A 19,306-nucleotide genomic window follows, 5' to 3' on the forward strand; every position below is an offset into this window, starting at 1 on the left:
GCCTGATTTATACTTTCAGCGAATTGCAAGAGCAACACCAACTCACTCCTTTCTAAAAAAAAAAGCGGCTTGTATACGACTATAGAGAGACTTCTTGTAGACATCCTACGGGGCATCTTTGTCTTCTTCGAGATTAGAAACATCTGCAGAAAAGTGGATCGAGGAATCCCAATATAGAGTAGAATAGACTGATTTACGCTTTCATGGGATTGCAGGAGTAACATGCAGTAGATGCAGCAGTAGTAGCTCAGAGTAAATGCAGTAATCCGCGACTAATCGTGGCCCCCACATCCTGTGACCCAGACGTGCTGCGAGGCCTCTCGGAAGTCCGAGCCGTATCTCTAATGGATATTCTATTGCGAACCTATATAGTCTGTAGATATTTGTCAGTCCGACTGCCGTCAGCTTCAGAAGAACTTGAACTCGGCTACTACACTTGGTATTTACGAAGTGTAGCCTTTGATTTATTCTATATAGTCCGGGACAGCTCTGTAGGAAATCGTCTGCGGAGACGCTGTGGAGTTTAACATCCACCTATCTAGCGTTTCTGTTGACTTACTGGCCATGTCGTTTCGCAAGGTACAAGCACTATATTGTATCTCTCTGTCTCATTTACGAACTCGGCTGCGGGATCATAGCCTCCTAAGTGCGATTACCGTCTGCCGTGTCGGAATGTGAACAAAGCGCGAAGTCTTCTTTCTTTCTTTCTTTCTTTCTTTTTGATTAGTGATAATCCAGTCGTGACGAGTGGTTAACTCCTGATGCCCTTAACCGGCTTTGGAACAGGGTAAAAATGCTGTCACGTGTTCACGGCGAACGGAATAACGCGAACAGAACCCCAGCAGCGCAGCCAAGGGGGCGAGTGTGCGTAAGTCCAACTAGCGCGGGGCCATATCGGCTATATATATTGAGCAGTAATCGGCCGTATGGCTGAGCCAGATTGGGTTTGAATCGAACCAGTATTGACCATTCTTTCAGTACTGCCAGGGAACAGACGACTGATAAAGTTCGTCGTCTGTCGATCCCCCATGGATTTGAATCGAACCAGTATTGACCATTCTTTCAGCACTGCCAGGGAACAGACGACTAATAAAGTTCGTCGTCTGTCGATCCCCCCATCTCTTTTTCGTCTGTTCGGTTAGCCCTTTCCGCCATTAAACAACTCTGCGAGCGGCCACCTAGCGGCCGTTCCTACATATACTTTTAGTGTACATCCAACGCGATACGGCCGGGCAATTTAAAAAAGCCTAAAACGCCGCGAGTTTCCGCTTTTCACACCTGAAAGACTGCGCGCCCTGCGAATTCTTCGGAAGAAACGGCTTAAATGAGCACCGCCAGTTGCATCCTGATGCGAGGCGGCTTCTTTTCCGAGTCCATCGGCTTCGTCGCGCGAACCTTCTTTCGCCATCTTGCGCGTTTTCACGCTCCAATAACAATAAAAAAGAAAACACGCCTCGCGAACTCGCAGCCGCCTATACAGGAAGCAGAGCGCGGCGCAGAAGTGTTAAAGCCGAGAACTTCCTTTTCGAACTTTGAATTTTTCAGTACGAGACGGCGGGAACGCGTCGTCGTCTTCGAGATTATGTACTCCGCCCCCACCAACTCACCGTGCAGCGAAGGGAACGCTATACATTTTTGGCGGCAGCCAACATGACTTTACCCGTTTTAAATCGCTGTGTCTCCACACGGATACGTAACTTACTTTTTTGACTAGTGACGACTGAAAAAAGAATTAGACATAGCGCTGAACGTAAACGTAATGTAGCCCTCGGCTAACTACAAACAAACGTCACAGTTCTCTTTAGTAAGGAGAAAGAGAAGAAAGGAAACGGATTGGCTCGATTGTCTTTTTGTTGTTGTTGTTCATCGCGACCGCGTAAAGCCAACGGGCGATGAAGCCAAGGAAAGCGTAGGGGTAATTGGATGTGGTACGCATGCATAGCCGTCTCCACGACTGCTGCGGTGTGCCTCAAAGGCGAGATCCCATTTTACGCATCGGGAGGGGGGGAGGTGTGCTCGAAGTTCGCGGATGAGTATCGCGTATAAGTAGCGCTACACACACAGGGCGCGCGCCTGGTTCGTGGAAATGCCGCTGGGTGACGCACGACGCAGACGCGCGCGCACCCAAGCGGAAAAGCACGGCAAGACCCACCGCGTTGACTCTCGATCCCCGAATGTGTGCGGACGGGAATGTGTGCCCCCTTTTCTATGCACGCGTGCGCTTAAACACGCCTGCGAATTATTCGCAGTTTCAGCCGGTACGAGCTACGCGCGTTATTACTGCGTGCGCGCGTAGTGACAAGCCGATGGCATTCGGTACGCGCCCCGCCCACGAAACCGCGCTGCACCCACGTCCCGCGCACACCGAGAACCGACCGGCCCCCCGATGGCTGTAGCTGTGTTCCAGTCATGACTTTTTAAGGCTTGTAGCGCAGCTCAGAACGAGCAAAAAAGGAAGGTTGTAGAGACAATGAATAGGAACGGAGAACAGGGTCACCCCTTCCACCTTCCTTTTTTTGCTCCTTCTGAGCTGCGCTACAAGCTTAAAAAAGTCATGACATGCCAACTCGCCCAAATTGCCACGCTTTTGTGTTCCAGCGCTTGGCGTATCGGTGTGACGAAGGAAAGGAATAGCAGCATCCGAGCGTCTCAGCCACGCGAAAAGCAGACAGTGAAGCCAGACGAAGCGTCGGAGAAATTACTCGCTGTCTCTAATTGAAATGTTCACATGATAAGGTAAAGGAAAAATGAAAGGGGACGAAAAGATAACCTGTCTTGACGGGTAGATAAGGCATTGGGCGGATCCAGAGGCCCGCCCGGCAGCAATTAAAGGTCCGGGCGGACTAGGAAAATACGGGAGGTGTGGATTGGTTACGTATAATGCTGAACAACGACGCAGCCTTGTTTGCGAAAAACAGAGTTTAGTTACAATCTCCTGTCTTATGTCAACGTATCTGATTTGCTACGCCGAGTTTATAATTCCTAAAGTTTCGTACTTAATCCCTGGTAACTTAACGCATAGTTTATTGCAATAAGGTTTTCGATGCGCTGGAACGATTTCTCCAGTCGGTGATAGTTCAGCAAACCTAGTACTAATTAGTTACTGCTATACTTAGATTTTAACTACAATAGCATTTCATGTCTTCTCTCTCTCTCCCTCTCCCTCTCCGTTCTTATATAGAGGTGAACAAGTCGCTCTAATCTTCCTCGATGCGGAATCCGTCGTTACGGCGTCAATTAACCTCCCAGACTCGGCTGCCTTGCGCGCGAGCTGGTACACCGCTGCTGGGACAGGGTCTCTTCGAGAGGTCACGCACCTTCCCCTCTCCTCTCCCACACGATCGAGAGAAAGAAAGAAAAAGACTCGGCGACCTCCTCACGTTCAATCGCTCCTCTATATCGGCCGCTGCTGCTGCGGCATGGGCGTGTTTGTGCCGCGCATGAGGGATTCGGCAGCAAGGAACGCCGTCCAGCAGCGTTCTCGAGGAGGAAGGACGCCGTGCTGCTCGAGAGCCGTGTTACACGGCGGCGAGGGCCTCCGTCCACGACACACGCACACGCAGTCTCATTAGGGTCATTAGCGGTGCGTAACGCGTGCGCGCACCACGCGGATGCCAGGTGGCGAGCCTGTCCGGGCGTGACTATGCCTTGCGCGCGCCGCCTGGACGCCGCCTCGCAAAGTCTTCTTCGCCGGCCGGGCTTGCTGCTGCGAGACGAGAACACTCCCCCCCTCCCGTCTTCGTCCACGCGTCTCGGACGCGGCGTGCGCCGGCGGTGACCTCCGATTGGCCGCTAATCATCGCTATACCTTCCCGTCTACTTCCGTTCTGTCTTCTTGTTTCCTTCCTTTCTTTTCTTCCCCTCCACACTTGGGTCTGGCTTGAGGTGTAGGTGCCATACTGTGGACGCGCGCGCCAGTTTAGACAAGGAGCACCGCTAGGATCGCTGCGACTGGTTGGTTAACAGGGAGGAAGGATATCGACAGAACAGGAGTACCCTCCCCCACTTAATTCTGTCTGCCTTGAGGTGTAGGTGCCATACTGTAGACGCGCGCGCCAGTTTAGACAAGGAGCACCGCTAGGATCGCTGCGGCTATCTGGTTAACAGGGAGGGAATCGACAGAACTGGAGTCATTACTGGCGCGGGTAGCGTGGCAGTGTAGAGTGACAGAGGTTTAGATGAGGAGAGGCGTCGAAAGATCGTGGAGAGATAAACAAGCTGCTGGCTAGATTGAAATACGTGTATGTAATGCCTGATCAGCTCTAGCAGGCTAGGTGTCTTATTCGTCGCCACCCCATTTCGAAAGCGATGCTGATAGAGATCGTCGATCATAATCGTCGAGATAAGTGAAACGAATCCGGAGGATTGCCTGACGATCGAGGCCAACAGAACAGACTGTTAGCTACGGGGCCGTTTCCTGAGCCTACTTAGAGTTCCCCAGACCTCATCGAATCGCACCACAGCTAATTAAGGAGCGCAGAAACACGGATACCAACCACATTCCTGAGGCACGACACGTGCAAACAAGTTGGCGGACCCCACTTCGTGTGCAGCCGGTGGAGCTATTCACTGCTTGGCTCTTCCCGAAAGTAAAGCGAGAGCCTGGCACTGTGGCGGGTAAAGTGGGTCCCGAAGCAAGACGGCTGTAATGCGCCGTGACAACCTGACGGCGTCGCCCCCATCCCTCTCTGGTGACGGCGCATTGCAAGTCAGCAAGGCAAGACCGCAGGGAGAAGAAAGCCCTCGGACAAACACCCGAGCAGCGACTCTCTTCGCCGGGTGTGAATCCATCGCACGGGCGCCTACCATTGGCCGAAAATGCCGCCACCTGAGCGGGCTCTCCCATTGGCCGAACGTGACGTGTCTGATCGACAGCGAAGGGCTAAAAAGACGCAGACCGGGAGCAGCAGGAGAGCATTCCTAGACCATTCCGAGAGCATTCCTTGAGCATTCCTTGATTCATCTTATTCGAACTTCTTGCGACGGGCCGCAGCGTCCGAGTTGCTGCCGGCCCGTAATGACTCTAAGACTGTTAATATACGCTCACTGTAGATAATGTAAAATAAACCTCCCAAGTTTTTCAACCCGACGTCCTCCTCAACTCCTACAAGACCCTCCTGTAGGGGCGAGGGCGGGCAATGTACTCGCGTGAGAAAAGTGCGCGGGCCAGAGATTCCGCGATAAAGCCCAATTTTTCTTCTGTCGTAAACGCAAATGAAAACTCGGGACTGCAGTCCAAACTTGTAATTGTCAACCAGTGATCAATTGATCAGTGGACAATGGGCACGGGCAGGACATGTAATGACGAGGGAAGATAACCGATGGTCATTAAGGGTTACGAACTGGATTCCAAGGGAAGGGAAGCGTAGCAAGGAATGGCAGAAAGTGAGGTGGGCGGATCAGATTAAGAAGTTTGCAGGGACAACATGGCCACAATTAGTACACGACCGGGGTAGTTGGAGAAGTATGGGAGAGGCCTTTGCCCTGCAGTGGGCGTAACCAGGCTGATGATGATGATGATGTACTCGTCAATTTCGGTCGGTGCGCCTGAATTACGAATAAATTCAAATTTTATTTTTCTGTTAGCCTGTTTTGGTATTGTTGTAGTACGTTGAAAGTGTATACCTTCCATGCATATTTGCTTTCCTAGCAAAGTGATACCTTTTGCCTCACCAGTGCACAGGGGAAGCATGTATCTGTTTGCCAGATCTCTCTTTCTGCGTATCTACGTATATCTACCGTGTCTGTCTAACCTATCTCTCTGACTGTCTATCGGTTTGTCTTACGGCGTCCATGCTGCGGCTTTTCTGAGCAAGATGGTCCCGAGTTCGACTAGTGGACGCGGCGCTGTCTCATTCCGAATTGGGGGGGGGGGGGGGGGGGGGGGGGGGGAGGTCTGCGTGCGAAAGTGGGGGATCGTCTTTTCGTGTACGAGTGGTCGTTTCAAGAATTAACAACTGTTTCGGATTCCATCGGACTTCGTCCCTCGGCGAGGAAACGTACATAGACGCTCGTGCGCAGAGCGTGGTATACGTGCAGTACGGCTGCTGATTGTGCGAACTCTGTCGCACACGTGTGCATCGCAGTGCATGCATCGGCTTCTGTACCGGCTTCGCTCTAAACGCAAAGTGTGCGCAGCATCTAGGCTATATATACTACACATAGCGAGTGCCGGCGAATATTTCGACCGGAGTGTGTGCAGACTGCCTCGTGCCACGGCTGATTTGCCGCGGGCGTTTCGCGTGCTCCTCTATGTGTATATAGAATGTGTTCTCCACTCTTCCGTTGGGGGGAGTGTGTGAGTTTGAGAGCAAATGAGCGCGTAATTTCGTCAGCGCTCCTTTTCTCAACTTACAAGAGCGTGCGTGTGAGTGTGTACGTAAGTGTTTGTGTGTGCATGTGTGTCGGTGTGTGGGTGTCTGTTGGTGTATGTGTGGGTGTTTGCGCGCGCGTGCGTGTGTGTTTGCGTGCGGTTGTGAGAGAGAGAGTTGGCGCACGCCCTTCCACGCGGGGGCGTTACTGTGCGGCTCGCACGACACCGTCGCTTGACCGCTGTCCGTCTCTCGCAGCTTGGCTTCTTCACCTACTACACGGTGACCACTGGTGCCGTCACGCCCACGGGTCCGGTGCCCATCGACAGCTTCTTCATCTACCGGCCCGACAAGCGCCTCCAAGTATGGCGGTTCGTCTTCTACATGGTCCTGCACGCAGGGTGAGTGTGCACGCGTAGCCCTCGCGCACGCGGCATTCCCCAAAACATTTTAAAGATCGGGATCCCGGCCGCGGCGGCCGCATTTCGATGGGGGCGAAATGCGAAAACACCCGTGTGCTTAGATTTAGGTGCACGTTAAAGAACCCCAGGTGGTCAAAATTTCCGGAGTCCTCCACTACGGCGTGCCTCATAATCAGAAAGTGGTTTTGGCACGTAAAACCCCAAATATTATTATTATTATTATTAAAGATCGGGCGCAAAGGCTAGCTGGTTCGATATTTTATTGTCGCGGAAGGGAAGTTGTTGCACTGTGAAAATTTAACGAAGCTCAGAGAGCCACGAAAGACGATCGCGAACACGCCGTATGGACACGTAACTCAGAAAGCGAAAGTAAATTTCGAAGCGTGGGAACCGAGAAGAAAAAAAAGTTTTTTTTTCCGCACCCGGAGCACCGCACACCCGCAACACAAAAGTTGCGGTGGATACTTGGCTCCGTACTACGACAACCTCATTGTTCGCCCAGATTTCAGGCTGTTGTAACCTTTTCGCCTATTCCGTGCTCCGATTTTTTTTTCTTTGTTTGTACTCGGCTGTACAATTGATTTAACGTGCGCAGTACGTCTCATGTATCTCGCCTCTCGGAAGATAGCTCCCCCTCCTGTGTGTCAAATACCCGTAACTCTGCTGGAAACCTTGAAGTAATTGTAATTATTTTGTCAGTGTGGTTGGTGTTTCGCAGCTCGGCCTTCCCGACCTACATACGTATCTGTCCCAAAGTAAGGAAAAGATAGACATACGCGCACCAGAAACCGCCCCGGTTCCTTATTTATTTATTTATTTATTTGTTTATTTCGAACGACGCACTGGAATCGCGGCCGCTCAACTTCGGAGTGCAGAGCTCTCCTCAGAAGAGCCGCTTCGTTTGTAAAACGCACGATGATTTACTATCGATCGTAAAACGGCCGCAGTCTCGCTGCTCACCTGTCTCGTTAACGTCGTCCTAGAGGCACTTCGAGGGAAGAGAACAAAAGAATGCGCCGAACAGTATAGTAGCCGACGCGCGTTGTCTCGTGGGGGTCGTTAAACTTCTGCGATTGACCTTCTTTCTCCCCCGACACTCCCCTTGGCAACAGGTGGATCCACCTGCTGTTCAACCTGCTCGTCCAGATGTTGGTCGGCCTGCCCCTGGAGATGGTCCACGGCTCCCTACGCATCGGCACCGTCTACATGGCCGGAGTGCTCGCCGGTCAGTCGCACGACCGAGATCCTTTCTCTCTTTTTTTAGTTATTATCCTTACCGCTCCTTACATTACTAGTGTTTCCCGCAGTGTAATTATCAGTCCCGACCTTTTTGTTATCATTCCTCGCTTTCCTCCTCACCCTCAGAAGCGTCACATTTTGCTTGCTCCCTCTCCCGTTTCCCCCTCCTTGCGTCTTTACCCTTTCTCATTTCACTTTCTTTCTTCTTTTAAGCACTTAAGTGGTGGCCTTCCTCGCCTCGTTGACAGCACGCTGCGCAGCTGTCGTTTACGCAAAAGGAGCTTAGACAGTCGTTTGAAACCGCTGACGTAGCGCGCGGGAGGGGGGGTGCATAGGGCACGTAGCGCCAGCTGGTGGCGCGACGCGCGACAGGCGTCCGCCTCGCGATTAACGCGCCTGTTGCGAGTTTGTGTAAAGTGCGCTTCCCCGCTGTGCAATATTTGCCCGGCAAGTGCGCTCCGTCTCACAAACTCCGGGCAATGCAGCGAAAGCCCCCGATTGCGTCCGTACATATAACGGCGTTCAATGGTGGTGTCCAAAAAGAAAGCGTGGCGTGTACGAGTTGATCCTGGCCGAAGAAATCGCTTCCGGCGCGTGCAGTTAGCAAAAGTATGGCCTTCGAGACTAGCTCCTTCCTGTTACCCAGAGAGAGAGAGAGAGAGAGAAAGCAGTAGCTGGCGCACGTAATTTGGACACTACCTACGCCATTCTGTAAGGTACTCTTGATTATGCTTGTCTATGTGAGCTATAACTAACATCGCCCATCTTGTCTGTGTGTGTGTGTGTGTGTCCCTTTTGTGGTGACCAGGATCTCGCAAGAATTTTCTTAATTACTGCTAATTGCAAAATATCTAATAGGAAGAGAGAGCTTTAGATTAGGGGACTGGCCACGGTGCTGCGCATGCGCAGGCCCCTGCGTCAGGGTGTGCACATGCGCAGTACCGTCGCCCCTAGTTCTTGCGCACGCAAGCAGCTTGCGTCTGCTGACCCAAAGCTTTCCAATGTCGTTTTCGTTTCTTTACGCGTCACCGGCACTTCGCTAATTCATTCACTGACCATTCCCTCCTCTCCGTGCAGGTTCTCTAGGCACGTCAGTGTTCGACACGGACGTCTACCTCGTCGGTGCTTCGGGCGGAGTCTACGCTCTGCTGGCGGCGCACTTGGCGAACGTACTACTGGTGAGTTTCGCTTCGGCACGTGACGTCGCCGACCCCACGTCTGGGCGCCCGCGTGGGTCACCCGGCGCCGCATCTACGTAATAAGATTAAAAACATATCGACAGGAACTCGTCCTCACCTTGCTGAGCTAAGCGCGTTGAATTTTGGGCGCCTCGTATCAGCTTTACACCAACTAAGCCGCTCGATCGCGTTAACTTTTCGGCGCTTTGTATCGGACTTATACCAATAAGCCATTCAATCGTGTGGTCTCCTATACTCTTTTGAGCATCGCGGGTTTACATTCTCGGCTGACTGGGGCACGTATTTGTGCGTACTGATGCAATTTCCTGCCTCCTCTAATTGTCGCCTATCGTGCCAGTCTTTTTTTTTTTTCTCGCTTTCCTCACAAGTGCAGAGTGGCAGTGAACCAGTAATGTCGCAAATCGATGCTTTCGTTGTGAACGTTATGACCCGTCCCTTCTTTCGCGCGACTGCCAAGGAAGTGGCTTATTTAAATCATGCCGTATTACATTTAAACCCATCCAAGATAACGTTTACTTTTCGATTTAAAGCAGGTACTCTGGGCACGTCAGTGAATTTGCACCTTGAGGCGAACATCTCTAGTTCTCTTTCGTGACACCTTATATTTATTTATTTGTTTATTTATTTATTTAAGGAAGGGAAGAATATTAGCGCGAATTACAAACGCGCGTACCATTATTAGCATGCTTGTAGCAATCATCTAACATGGTAACCTCCATGACGTCATTGAACGCCGATTTACTATCCTATAACTCCCGTCCTGGCTGTAAAAAAAGGTCACTGGCGGATGGTGCATGAATCTCCACATGCACAGGACGGTCTATTGAGTGGGCCATCATTATTTCTTTGTCTGCTGTGGTAATGTGAACGAAAGATGCATAAGGTGCGCGAAGTCTTCAGTACGACTTTACGTTGCGCGAAAGCAACGTAATATATATATATATATATATATATATATATATATATATATATATATATATATATATATATATATATATATATATAATGTGTGCTGCGCCGCATGGCAGTATTGCTCAGCAGCGAAGCAGGGGTTACGCGAGTGCGTTTTGCGAATGTGTGCTCTGCCGCACGACATTGTTGCTTAACAGTGAAGCGAGCTTTAGGTGCGTTTTCGTTTCGGTTTCAAACAAAACCTTGTTTCGCCACTTCGGCGATTGGTGTTTTACTATAACCGCATCGATGTAAACTGCGTGTGTGCCTTACTTAACTAACATGTGCACCCACGCCACTGCGTGTTCGTTCTTCGTCAGTCACGCTGCGTAGCAGAAAACGGGCAGAGGCATGCAGAGCGCAAACTGTGCAACAGGCTCGGCAGGTGGCGACGTACGAGTACTTGGTGTCATCGTTGTGTAAAAGTTAGTTTTGCCGCGTGGCACTTTGCCCGGCCAATAGTGGCAGCGTAGTCTTTCTTTTCTTGCAAACTATCATTCTAGAGCAAGAGTTCGCCCGTACTATGACGTGGAAATTGGGGACGAGTCTCTCGCGATGAGAATTGGCGTGCAAGATTCAAGCCCCAACCCGTCGCAGTCAGCGCCTAGTTTTTCGTTTGAGCGACGATCCGGTTCCGCCACCAGATGGGCAAATGCGCAGTGCAGGGAAGCGCACTAGCAAATTATGTAAAGGGCCCATGAACGCCCGTTAGAGCGACGTCTTAACTAGGAAATTGAAAAATTCGTGACTAACTACAGCCGTATGTTTGCATGACGCAAACTCGGCTCTGCCTATAGTTGAACCTCCTACGTAACCGCCTCGGCCACAAAACTACCTTGCTGTAAGAATCTGCATTCAGATGGTGCCCTTTTGCGCAACCAAATAAATAAAAATAAAATTAGAAAAACAAGACTTTCGATCATAACTTGTGTTGATCTGAAACGACAAAATCAGTCGAGAGATTTAACTTGTACAAATGTGTAGGTAATATTACTTTCTAATTATATCTTTTTCAGAACATCATTATTATTATTACATTGATATGAGCTCCAGCTGATGCTGCGATAAGTTTATGTTCCTCTTTTACCTGATGTCCCTTCTATTAGTTTCTAATCTAATCATAGGACACGGTTCAATTCTTTTGAGCTGCTCAAGCTGACAATGCAATTATGTTTTGCCTCCTCTTTCTCTTTTCAGAATTACAACCAGATGCAGTTCGGTCTCGTGAGGCTGGTGGGCGTATTCTTAATTGGTGAGCAACTCTGATGCTTCATTCTTGCATAGTTATAGACGTAGTTCAGTATTTTTGCAACGCTGTCAAAGCGACAGCTGTGATTTCATTTCTTTTGTAACTTAAATCCCTTCTTGCGTTCTTTGGTTTCGTCTTTTGAATGTTTGCGTGCAGAAAAAATGAAGTCTCTCAGGCTGTAAACTTATGTGAGAAGTTAATCATTGGAAATCTTTGCGATCCATGTAACATTGCAATATATGTATATTCATATCATAAGAAGCCAACAAAGACACCAAGGATAACATAGGGGAAATTACTTGTACTTACTTATTGAATTAAAGAAATGATAAATTAATGGCAATGAAAGAGGATGAAAGAACAACTTGCCGCAGGTCCCACGTCTTCGCATTACGCGTCGGAAGTCAGATTTAGGGCCTGAATTTTGTTTAAAAAATTTTCGGAAATTTGAAAGTTCGAGAAAAGATAAAAGCACAAAGTTTACAAAGCAGTATCTCTGCGTGAAGAACAGATATCGCGGTTCTGTAAATGGCATCCATTAGATCATTCAAAGTAAACAAAATTGATATGTAAATATATATCCTACGTGAATTTTTCACGTTCTTATGAAGGTTCTGTAAAAGCTGTATTTTCATATGAATAATTTTTTTTAGATTCATGTGTAACATATCAATTTTGTCCACTTTAGATGTACCATTAGACACAAACCACAGAATTGTGATATCATTTTTTGTTGCTAAGTTACAGATTTAAACTTCGTAGTTTTCGTTTTCTGAAAATTTTTGATTTTTGCCTTGTTCTTAATTTTTTTTAAATTGACGATTTAAATAAAATATTCCAGACTAACAGCCATTAGATTTCAAGTTTTTCTTTTAAATGCAACAACGTCAAGTTAGGTGCAGTGGTTGCCGAGAGAAACGAATTATCCTTTTACATCTCTTTAGATAGGAACACCCGAGGTAAAGCTCCCTCTTAAAGGGACACTAAAGTGAAAAATGATTTATTCTGCATCTGTAAATCACTACTCTACACCACCAAGAACACCACTCTTACAACGATAAGACGTTTGGTAAGCCAGAAAAAGCGCAAGAACGAAATACGGGTGGCGACGCCTACTTAAGTTCCCGCACCTGGGGGCTGTGACGTCTCGGATTTTGATGGAATCTTCTAGGGCCTACTAATTATATATAGCGGTACAGATTAACTACATTGTGTTCTAAAGGAACCAAATATTAAACATCGCAAGTTTCGGGAACCTTTATTCAGCCAACGCGGCCCAAATGCGAAAACATACTTTGGAATCCCTGACGTCACGCTGACGTAACGGCGCTGGGGTTTCGGTGCGAAATTCAAATACTGATACTTGGACCTGCAGGTTTCTCAAACAATGCTCCATTAGTCTAAACTGATTCATTGTTTCGCTTTAGTGTCCCTTTAAGCTACTGCGATTTCAAGTTGACTTTTACAGAGACACTAAAGAGATAAACAGTCAAGCTGAATTTGTTGATTCCGCTTCTAGGACACTCAAATTCTCGGCCTTTCATTGCATCAACATTTGATAAGACAGAAAGGATACAAAATCAAAGTGGATGGGGGTGGAATAATGGCAACGCCATTTTGAATCCGCACTAGCTCCCTGAGACATCACGTAGAGTCTTTGATTGCATCTGCTGGAGACTAAATGGCAGTCTATAGTTAAAGACGGACCACATTCTGCAGAGCAATAGCCCAAATTCAAGTAAACGTTTTAAAACTTGTCTACGGCTCAAAAATCTCATATCAATGACATTTTAAAGTCCAAGAAGGAAACACTAGCCTTCATTTTCTCTGCTGTAGCCAACGTTCTTGTGCCAAATAAACTGAACAAAAGACTGCTTCACCAACCTAAAGCAATAGCTTTAATTGTTAGAGCCTCTCTAAGACAAGAATGTGCACTGCATCACCTATGTGACAAAAGGCATTGTGGTGTTCGTAGTGTACAATACTAAAGTGTGGTGTTGGGCTGGTGAGCACGAGGTCGCGGGATCGAATACCGGCCATGGCGGCCCATTTCGATGGAGGCGAAATGCGAGAACACCACTGTACTTAGGTTTAGGTGCACATAAACCCCAGACGGTCAAAATTTCCGGAGTCCTCCACTACGGCGTGCCTCATAATCAGAAAGTGGTTTTGGCACGTAAAACCCCATAATTTTCAGAAATTCTAAAGTGGTTGTGTTGTTCAAGTTGTTGACGTCTATTATGACACCATAAAGATATGCAAGTGTCAATAAATAGATGGTTACGGGAGGAGGCCTCAAAGTCAAAACTGTCGGAAAGACCTCCTGTTTTCGTAGGATTAGTTGATTACAGGGCAGGTTACTCTAAAAGCAGTTGGCGGACAAATTACTAAACAGACATAACAGAAGCAAGCAAATGTGAACAAAGATAGTACACTGAACATGGAGATTCAAACATTTAAAGCAGCAAATGTGGCATGCCACATGCGAGACAAAAGGCACTGTAAGTTTCATGGTGAAGTGTTGTTTCTGCTTTGCTTTGCGCAGCCTCCGCCGACGTGGGCTTCGCGGTCTACGACCGGTACGCCGCCGAGCCTCATGGGCCGCCAGTATCGTACGTGGCACACCTGACCGGTGCACTGGCGGGCCTCACCATCGGCCTGCTGGTGCTCAAGAACTTTGAGCAGAAACTGCATGAACAGCTGCTCTGGTGGGTGGCGCTAGGCGTCTACGCAGCCTGCACCCTGTTTGCCGTGCTCTTCAACATCTTCAATTACTGAGCGCCGGAAGTGAGAGCAAATGGGTCTTTAGTGTCTTGCAACTACTGCGACAGCTTGTGAGCGACCACCATGCTGGTACAGCTTGCGCTTGCTGCTGGAGGAGCGTTCACATCAAGTCAACTCTACATTGTGCTTAAATGGTGTGAGGTCGGAACTTATACGCTAGCAGACGACATACATACACCGAGTCAGCACAAGATTAGCGTCGGCCTGTTTTATATGTTGAAGCAAAACTTTGAGAATCGGCAAGATACTGCTTCCTTACAGGCCAGAGTTGAAGATCCCTTTGCAAGTCAACGACAGACAAGTGTGGCTGACTCGAAGTTGCCTTTGTTTTAAACAAATGTATGACCACATAACAAGCCAAAGAAATTTGTGAAAATACCGTGAGGACTTTTTAGTGGACTTTGCTGTGTTCCAGTGACTCGTGCAAAGAAACAAGATATGGAAGAGGCGGCTGTTCGTGCTTCCCGAGGCTTTCCTCAAGCATGCAACAGAAACACAAGCAGCAGGGTGTAGACCATGTCGTAGTTTGTGTACTCGTGTGAAAGCACAGTAGAGCCAGAGAAGAACATGCTTTTAATCGATTGAATGGCAACAAAGAATTTCCGAATGCATAGAATGCGTGTGAGCAGGCCTTTTCTAGACTGCCACCAACACTGAAACATTTTGCAAAAAAAGCTCTAAACCAAAGAGTCAATGAACTGCTTTTACCATTTCCAGTGGCTTTAGTAAGCCTACCATTTCCGGTGGGTTCACTAACCCGACAGATAAAGCAGTGTAAAAGCACCACCTCTGAATGCAACAGCACACACTGCCGCACAAATAGCGTGCAAGACTTCTGGAGCTACAGCAACCAACTGTGACAAGCTGATGAGTTCGAAATACAAGCCCACTGCCAAGGAAAACAGTACTGCCGCATGTCTGCTCGCAGCTCAAATCCTGCCATGAAAAAAAAAGGAAGTTAGAAAAAGGAGTCGTCGTACAAACATGTGTTGAAGCTCCTCAGGGATCGACGGAGACCTTCTTTTCGACATCTGGCAGCTACAAGACAAGCAGCTGGGACTTTTGTTTACAGTACTCCAAATGTGTCTGTGCATGCGACTGCTGTGTACAGGGTGTGCAAACGAAAACGAACGACAAAGTGAATGCTTTTCCAAGAGCGTTGAGTGTGTGATGCGCTTTCTTGACGACACTGAAAAAGAAAGGACCCTCTTCGAAATGCATGGGAAAATCGAGTGGTCCTCCGCATTTCGCGAGAATGAGTAGCCACTGCAAGCAAGGACACAAACTTTGTGAACTCTTGTTTAACATCCTGCCGTACCGTTCTGGACTAGTGTGCGTGTATGTGTTTCGCCATGTGTGCATTTCGAACTCCCTCTCTCGCCAGACAGAAAAGTGTCTCCAATTGCTTTGCGTGGCTTTTCTGTACAGCACCTTTTTTTTGTAAGCTCACAAACAGATAGTCTATATTTCCTCAAGGCGTGCTAGCGCAGATGGTGAGAATATATTTATTTAGGCCTTGCCCAGATATATCTATAGACCTTTTATGACCTCAATGTCAATTATATTCCAGGATGTAGTTATAGATCTGATAAATGAGATGTGTTTAGAAGCGGCATGTTGTGTATATTTTATTTATTTATGAATTTGGTGCTACGTATGGCCTTTCTTTTTTGAAGTGCTTATTTGGAATGCTCTCTGCGGGCATAAATGCAAGTGCTTCGATTCCGCATCCAAGTTTATTGTGTTATTCTTTTCAACATGAACAACTATGTAACCACAATGCTGAGAGCGTTATAATCGGGTTTAATTTTCTTAATTCTCATTTGACATGATCGGACTGCAAAGTCTAATAATCATAATATGAACAAGATTGTGTAGCCATTCTAACAAATCGCTATAGTGCTCATCGAGCTGCAACTTCTAAATACCAAGCACTTATTGTCGCGCATCCTGAAGAATGGTTTTTACAATTTAGATTCACATCGATATTCTTGTTCTATTTATATTTTTGCTTCAACTTTGCCTTGCTCACGCCCACAACGCCAGTTACCTCAGTTTACCCTTAGCGTGGCTTAGCACTACCATGCAACAAGGAAAAACTTAAGTGTGCAAAGCTGTCTCAAACATCATTCGGAAGTGGCACAAGTGCAGATTCCCGTTCTTTAAAGCAAAATGTTGGTGCATCTAGCACCTCACACATGTGACTTCCCCTTACTGTCCTAATGTGGCAACTTGATAAGTACAGATATCTGCAAAACCAACTAGAGCGGCCTTTGTCTCGGGTTCCATGTTTTCCAGGCACGTTGAAATTCTCACCATGCAAAGGCCTGCGTCGTGTCGCTCGAAGTGGCGCTTGTAACCGAATGTGCTTACCTTGCGCTTCAGAAAAACAATGCTTATCAAGTCTGCCACGTCAGCGTCGGTGAACAATTTGCTGCTGGACAAGTGCTGAGGTGTTAGCGTGTCGCACCTACTGCTTCCACCATCTGCCAGGTCGCGGGAAATGTGACCATCCACAGCTTATTGCACAGATATATTACTTTCATTGTCACAACCATTCCGTAGATGTTGGTGCAAGCAAGCCATGGGCCTCGCATTTTTTGCGTTGCTTTTCTCTAGCAGTGGCTTAATATGACGCACGTTTTTCTTGCGTCACAAGCCGCAGTTTTCACAAGTTTCGGCAGGAATCTAAATAAAATATGCACGCGTTGTCGCTCTCTGTTATGCATCGGCCTTGTTTGCTGCTTGGTACACAGGAGACGACACGAGTGCTCACCGGTGTATATAAAAGAGCACCGCATGGTCCGTTTGTTTCAGCGCACATTCCTTGATGTTCCATCAGCACACTGTTCTTTACTTATGTAGCCAAAGCACTTTTTTCTTTGCAAATTGTGTCATTCCCTTTCCTGAGAAAGTCGGACATGGCCGCTTCCAATGGGTTCGTGCACAGATTGATGCGAGCCCATGTCACAAACTTCCAGCACTGGTTGAAATCACCCGACACACCGTTTGTGCACAGTCAGTACCACAACTGTCTAGAACATCGAGCTGTCGAAATTAGGCTTATCGACTGCTGACGTAAAGACAGGAGCTCTAATATTGCTCATCACACCCTCAAAAGATAACACGTGTCACAGTTTTGAGGGTGGCAGCCGATGTTTCTCATTGCACGCATTTCTCGCTCCACCTCTAAGTTAGTGACAATCACTAATATTAATTTGAACACCTCATTGCTCTTTACACGTAGCTTCAGAGAATAACTGGTCACAGCTATTTATTAAAGAATGGATAATGGTAAGTTTGCTAACAGTTGTATGCATAGTGGTTTGATACCAGCATTACACATCGAATATCCACAACACTGCCAGGCATCTACGATGTCCCAGGCACTTTTGGCACTGACTGCGCCTGCACATTGTTGCTCGAGTCACATGCAAAAGAAAAGCTGCTTGTGCGCTGTATAACCTGTTCTTCCTCCTTTTACCTGCGGTGTGGCCTTTGACGAAAAAAAATAGATGTGTCACATCCTGTGCAGCAGCAACATGTGTCGCTATATGACCCCACTGTCATTCCACATTTTTTTTTCTTGTAGGCGGCACTAACACCGACACTGTGTCACCTTGTATGTGTCCATTTTAGTCTGTTTGCGTGTGTCGTGTTTGTACAGCTGTAGATGAGAGATTCTTTTTTTAAGCCTATTGTACAAAGTAATTTATTTGAAAAAACAGATTTGCAACTTTATTAAAGTGTTTTCTTTTGTTCCCTTTACCTGCGTGTTTTGTGAATTCATCGCCCACAGCTTTCTTGTACCCACGGATTATGCGGGTCCAAGAAAGGTAATATCTCGTTAGGGTTAATTCCGACAGTCAGTGGACTTCTCACATGCTGCTTTACCATCTCCACCTTGTCTTGTCTTTCTAGCTGCATAAGTCCGCATTGTTTGTCTATTTGTGTTCTGCAAGCTTCAAAATGCGACGTTTACAGCAAGTTCACAGACTCCATCAATGGTGCATACCATTACATATGCATATGCTGAATTAGTACACATTTATAAAAGGAGCTCATTAATCACATAGGAAGCGGAAGCCAATAAGAAGGGAAAATCAGTAATTTTTGGGGTGGTCATGAAAGTAACAGTGGCATGGGTGCCAGATGTAGAAGGGCACCTTGTCATATAATTTCATCTTCAATGAATTCTGCAAATTGAAAATGTTATCGGAACTGACAATTTGCCCGATGATGACATGAGCAGTTCCCTTGAGACAGTGTTGTGGCTCAGCTACCAAGTTTGTTCCTTTTACCCTTTATATCCAAATGTTTCGTACTTTTGTACATCAAGCCACCTTATTCCAAATACAGCCTGATGCCTCTAGAACGAACGCCTCTACAGCAATACAGCCTGTTTTATGAAAGGTTGATGTCCTGGCTGAATTCCTATCTTTCATGTGTGTTGAATGCCTGTACAACAAAGCAATTTAGGTGGCCCCGCCCCCCCATAGACAATTGGTTGCCTTACAACGAAATTCATGTAGCAGTGCCACCACTGCCCACTGCAGTCGTCGCCAAGGTATGCTCTGCACTATCGCTAACAGAGGCGCTGTTGATGCACTCGACGATGGTGCCAATATCTGAAGTCCTGCTCAACTGCTGCAGGAATTGCTCAAGTCGTACGCTGCTTGTTGCAACTCGTCAGCGGGTGCAAGGGCTGACAAATACATCGCAGTCGACTATGACGTAGTTATGTAATGACACAACGACCAGCGGCATCTTCAAATCCATTTAAGGTGGAAAACACGCAAATTTCAACAAAGGCAACTGCAAAGGAAATCGTGTGAGCAAATCAAATCAAGAATTGGTGTGAAGGGTGGCAATAAAGGCACTCGACGATCTGCCGCTTTGAGCGGATCCTGCGTTTTGCACTGGGGTATGCTGTGAGCGTTGGTGCAAAAAGGTTAGCAGCAGTCGCACATTCTTCCAGACCAAGTATGTGCAAATTAACTAGCAACTCAGTTCACCAAGTCTCTATTAAATTCATGCTAAAGGTTTTATTTTATTGAATGCACCTAGCCTGCTCAAGTGCAAGTGGTAAAGTGCATGGCCTTACAATGAAATGACCTGTATAATGGAGGATATTGGAGGTCCTGAGCACCT

At 47.4% G+C, this 19,306-nt stretch overlaps 1 protein-coding gene across 4 annotated transcripts in view; it reads left to right on the plus strand.

Annotated features, from left to right (window-relative positions):
* Positions 1-17,923, plus strand: part of LOC142589977 (protein rhomboid-like) — a 216,029-nt gene extending 198,106 nt beyond the window's left edge. For all 4 annotated transcript variants that reach the window (XM_075701741.1, XM_075701742.1, XM_075701744.1 and 1 more), the window contains 5 exons: positions 6,570-6,712; positions 7,846-7,958; positions 9,050-9,150; positions 11,320-11,374; positions 13,917-17,923. In XM_075701741.1, the coding sequence (XP_075557856.1) occupies positions 6,570-6,712; positions 7,846-7,958; positions 9,050-9,150; positions 11,320-11,374; positions 13,917-14,149 (645 nt within the window). In that variant the 3' untranslated portion in view covers positions 14,150-17,923. The remainder of the gene's footprint in view (positions 1-6,569; positions 6,713-7,845; positions 7,959-9,049; positions 9,151-11,319; positions 11,375-13,916) is intronic.
* The last annotated feature ends 1,383 nt before the right edge of the window (positions 17,924-19,306 follow it).

The sequence above is a fragment of the Dermacentor variabilis genome, chromosome 8, assembly GCF_050947875.1.
Source record: "Dermacentor variabilis isolate Ectoservices chromosome 8, ASM5094787v1, whole genome shotgun sequence".
Lineage (NCBI taxonomy): Eukaryota > Metazoa > Arthropoda > Arachnida > Ixodida > Ixodidae > Dermacentor > Dermacentor variabilis.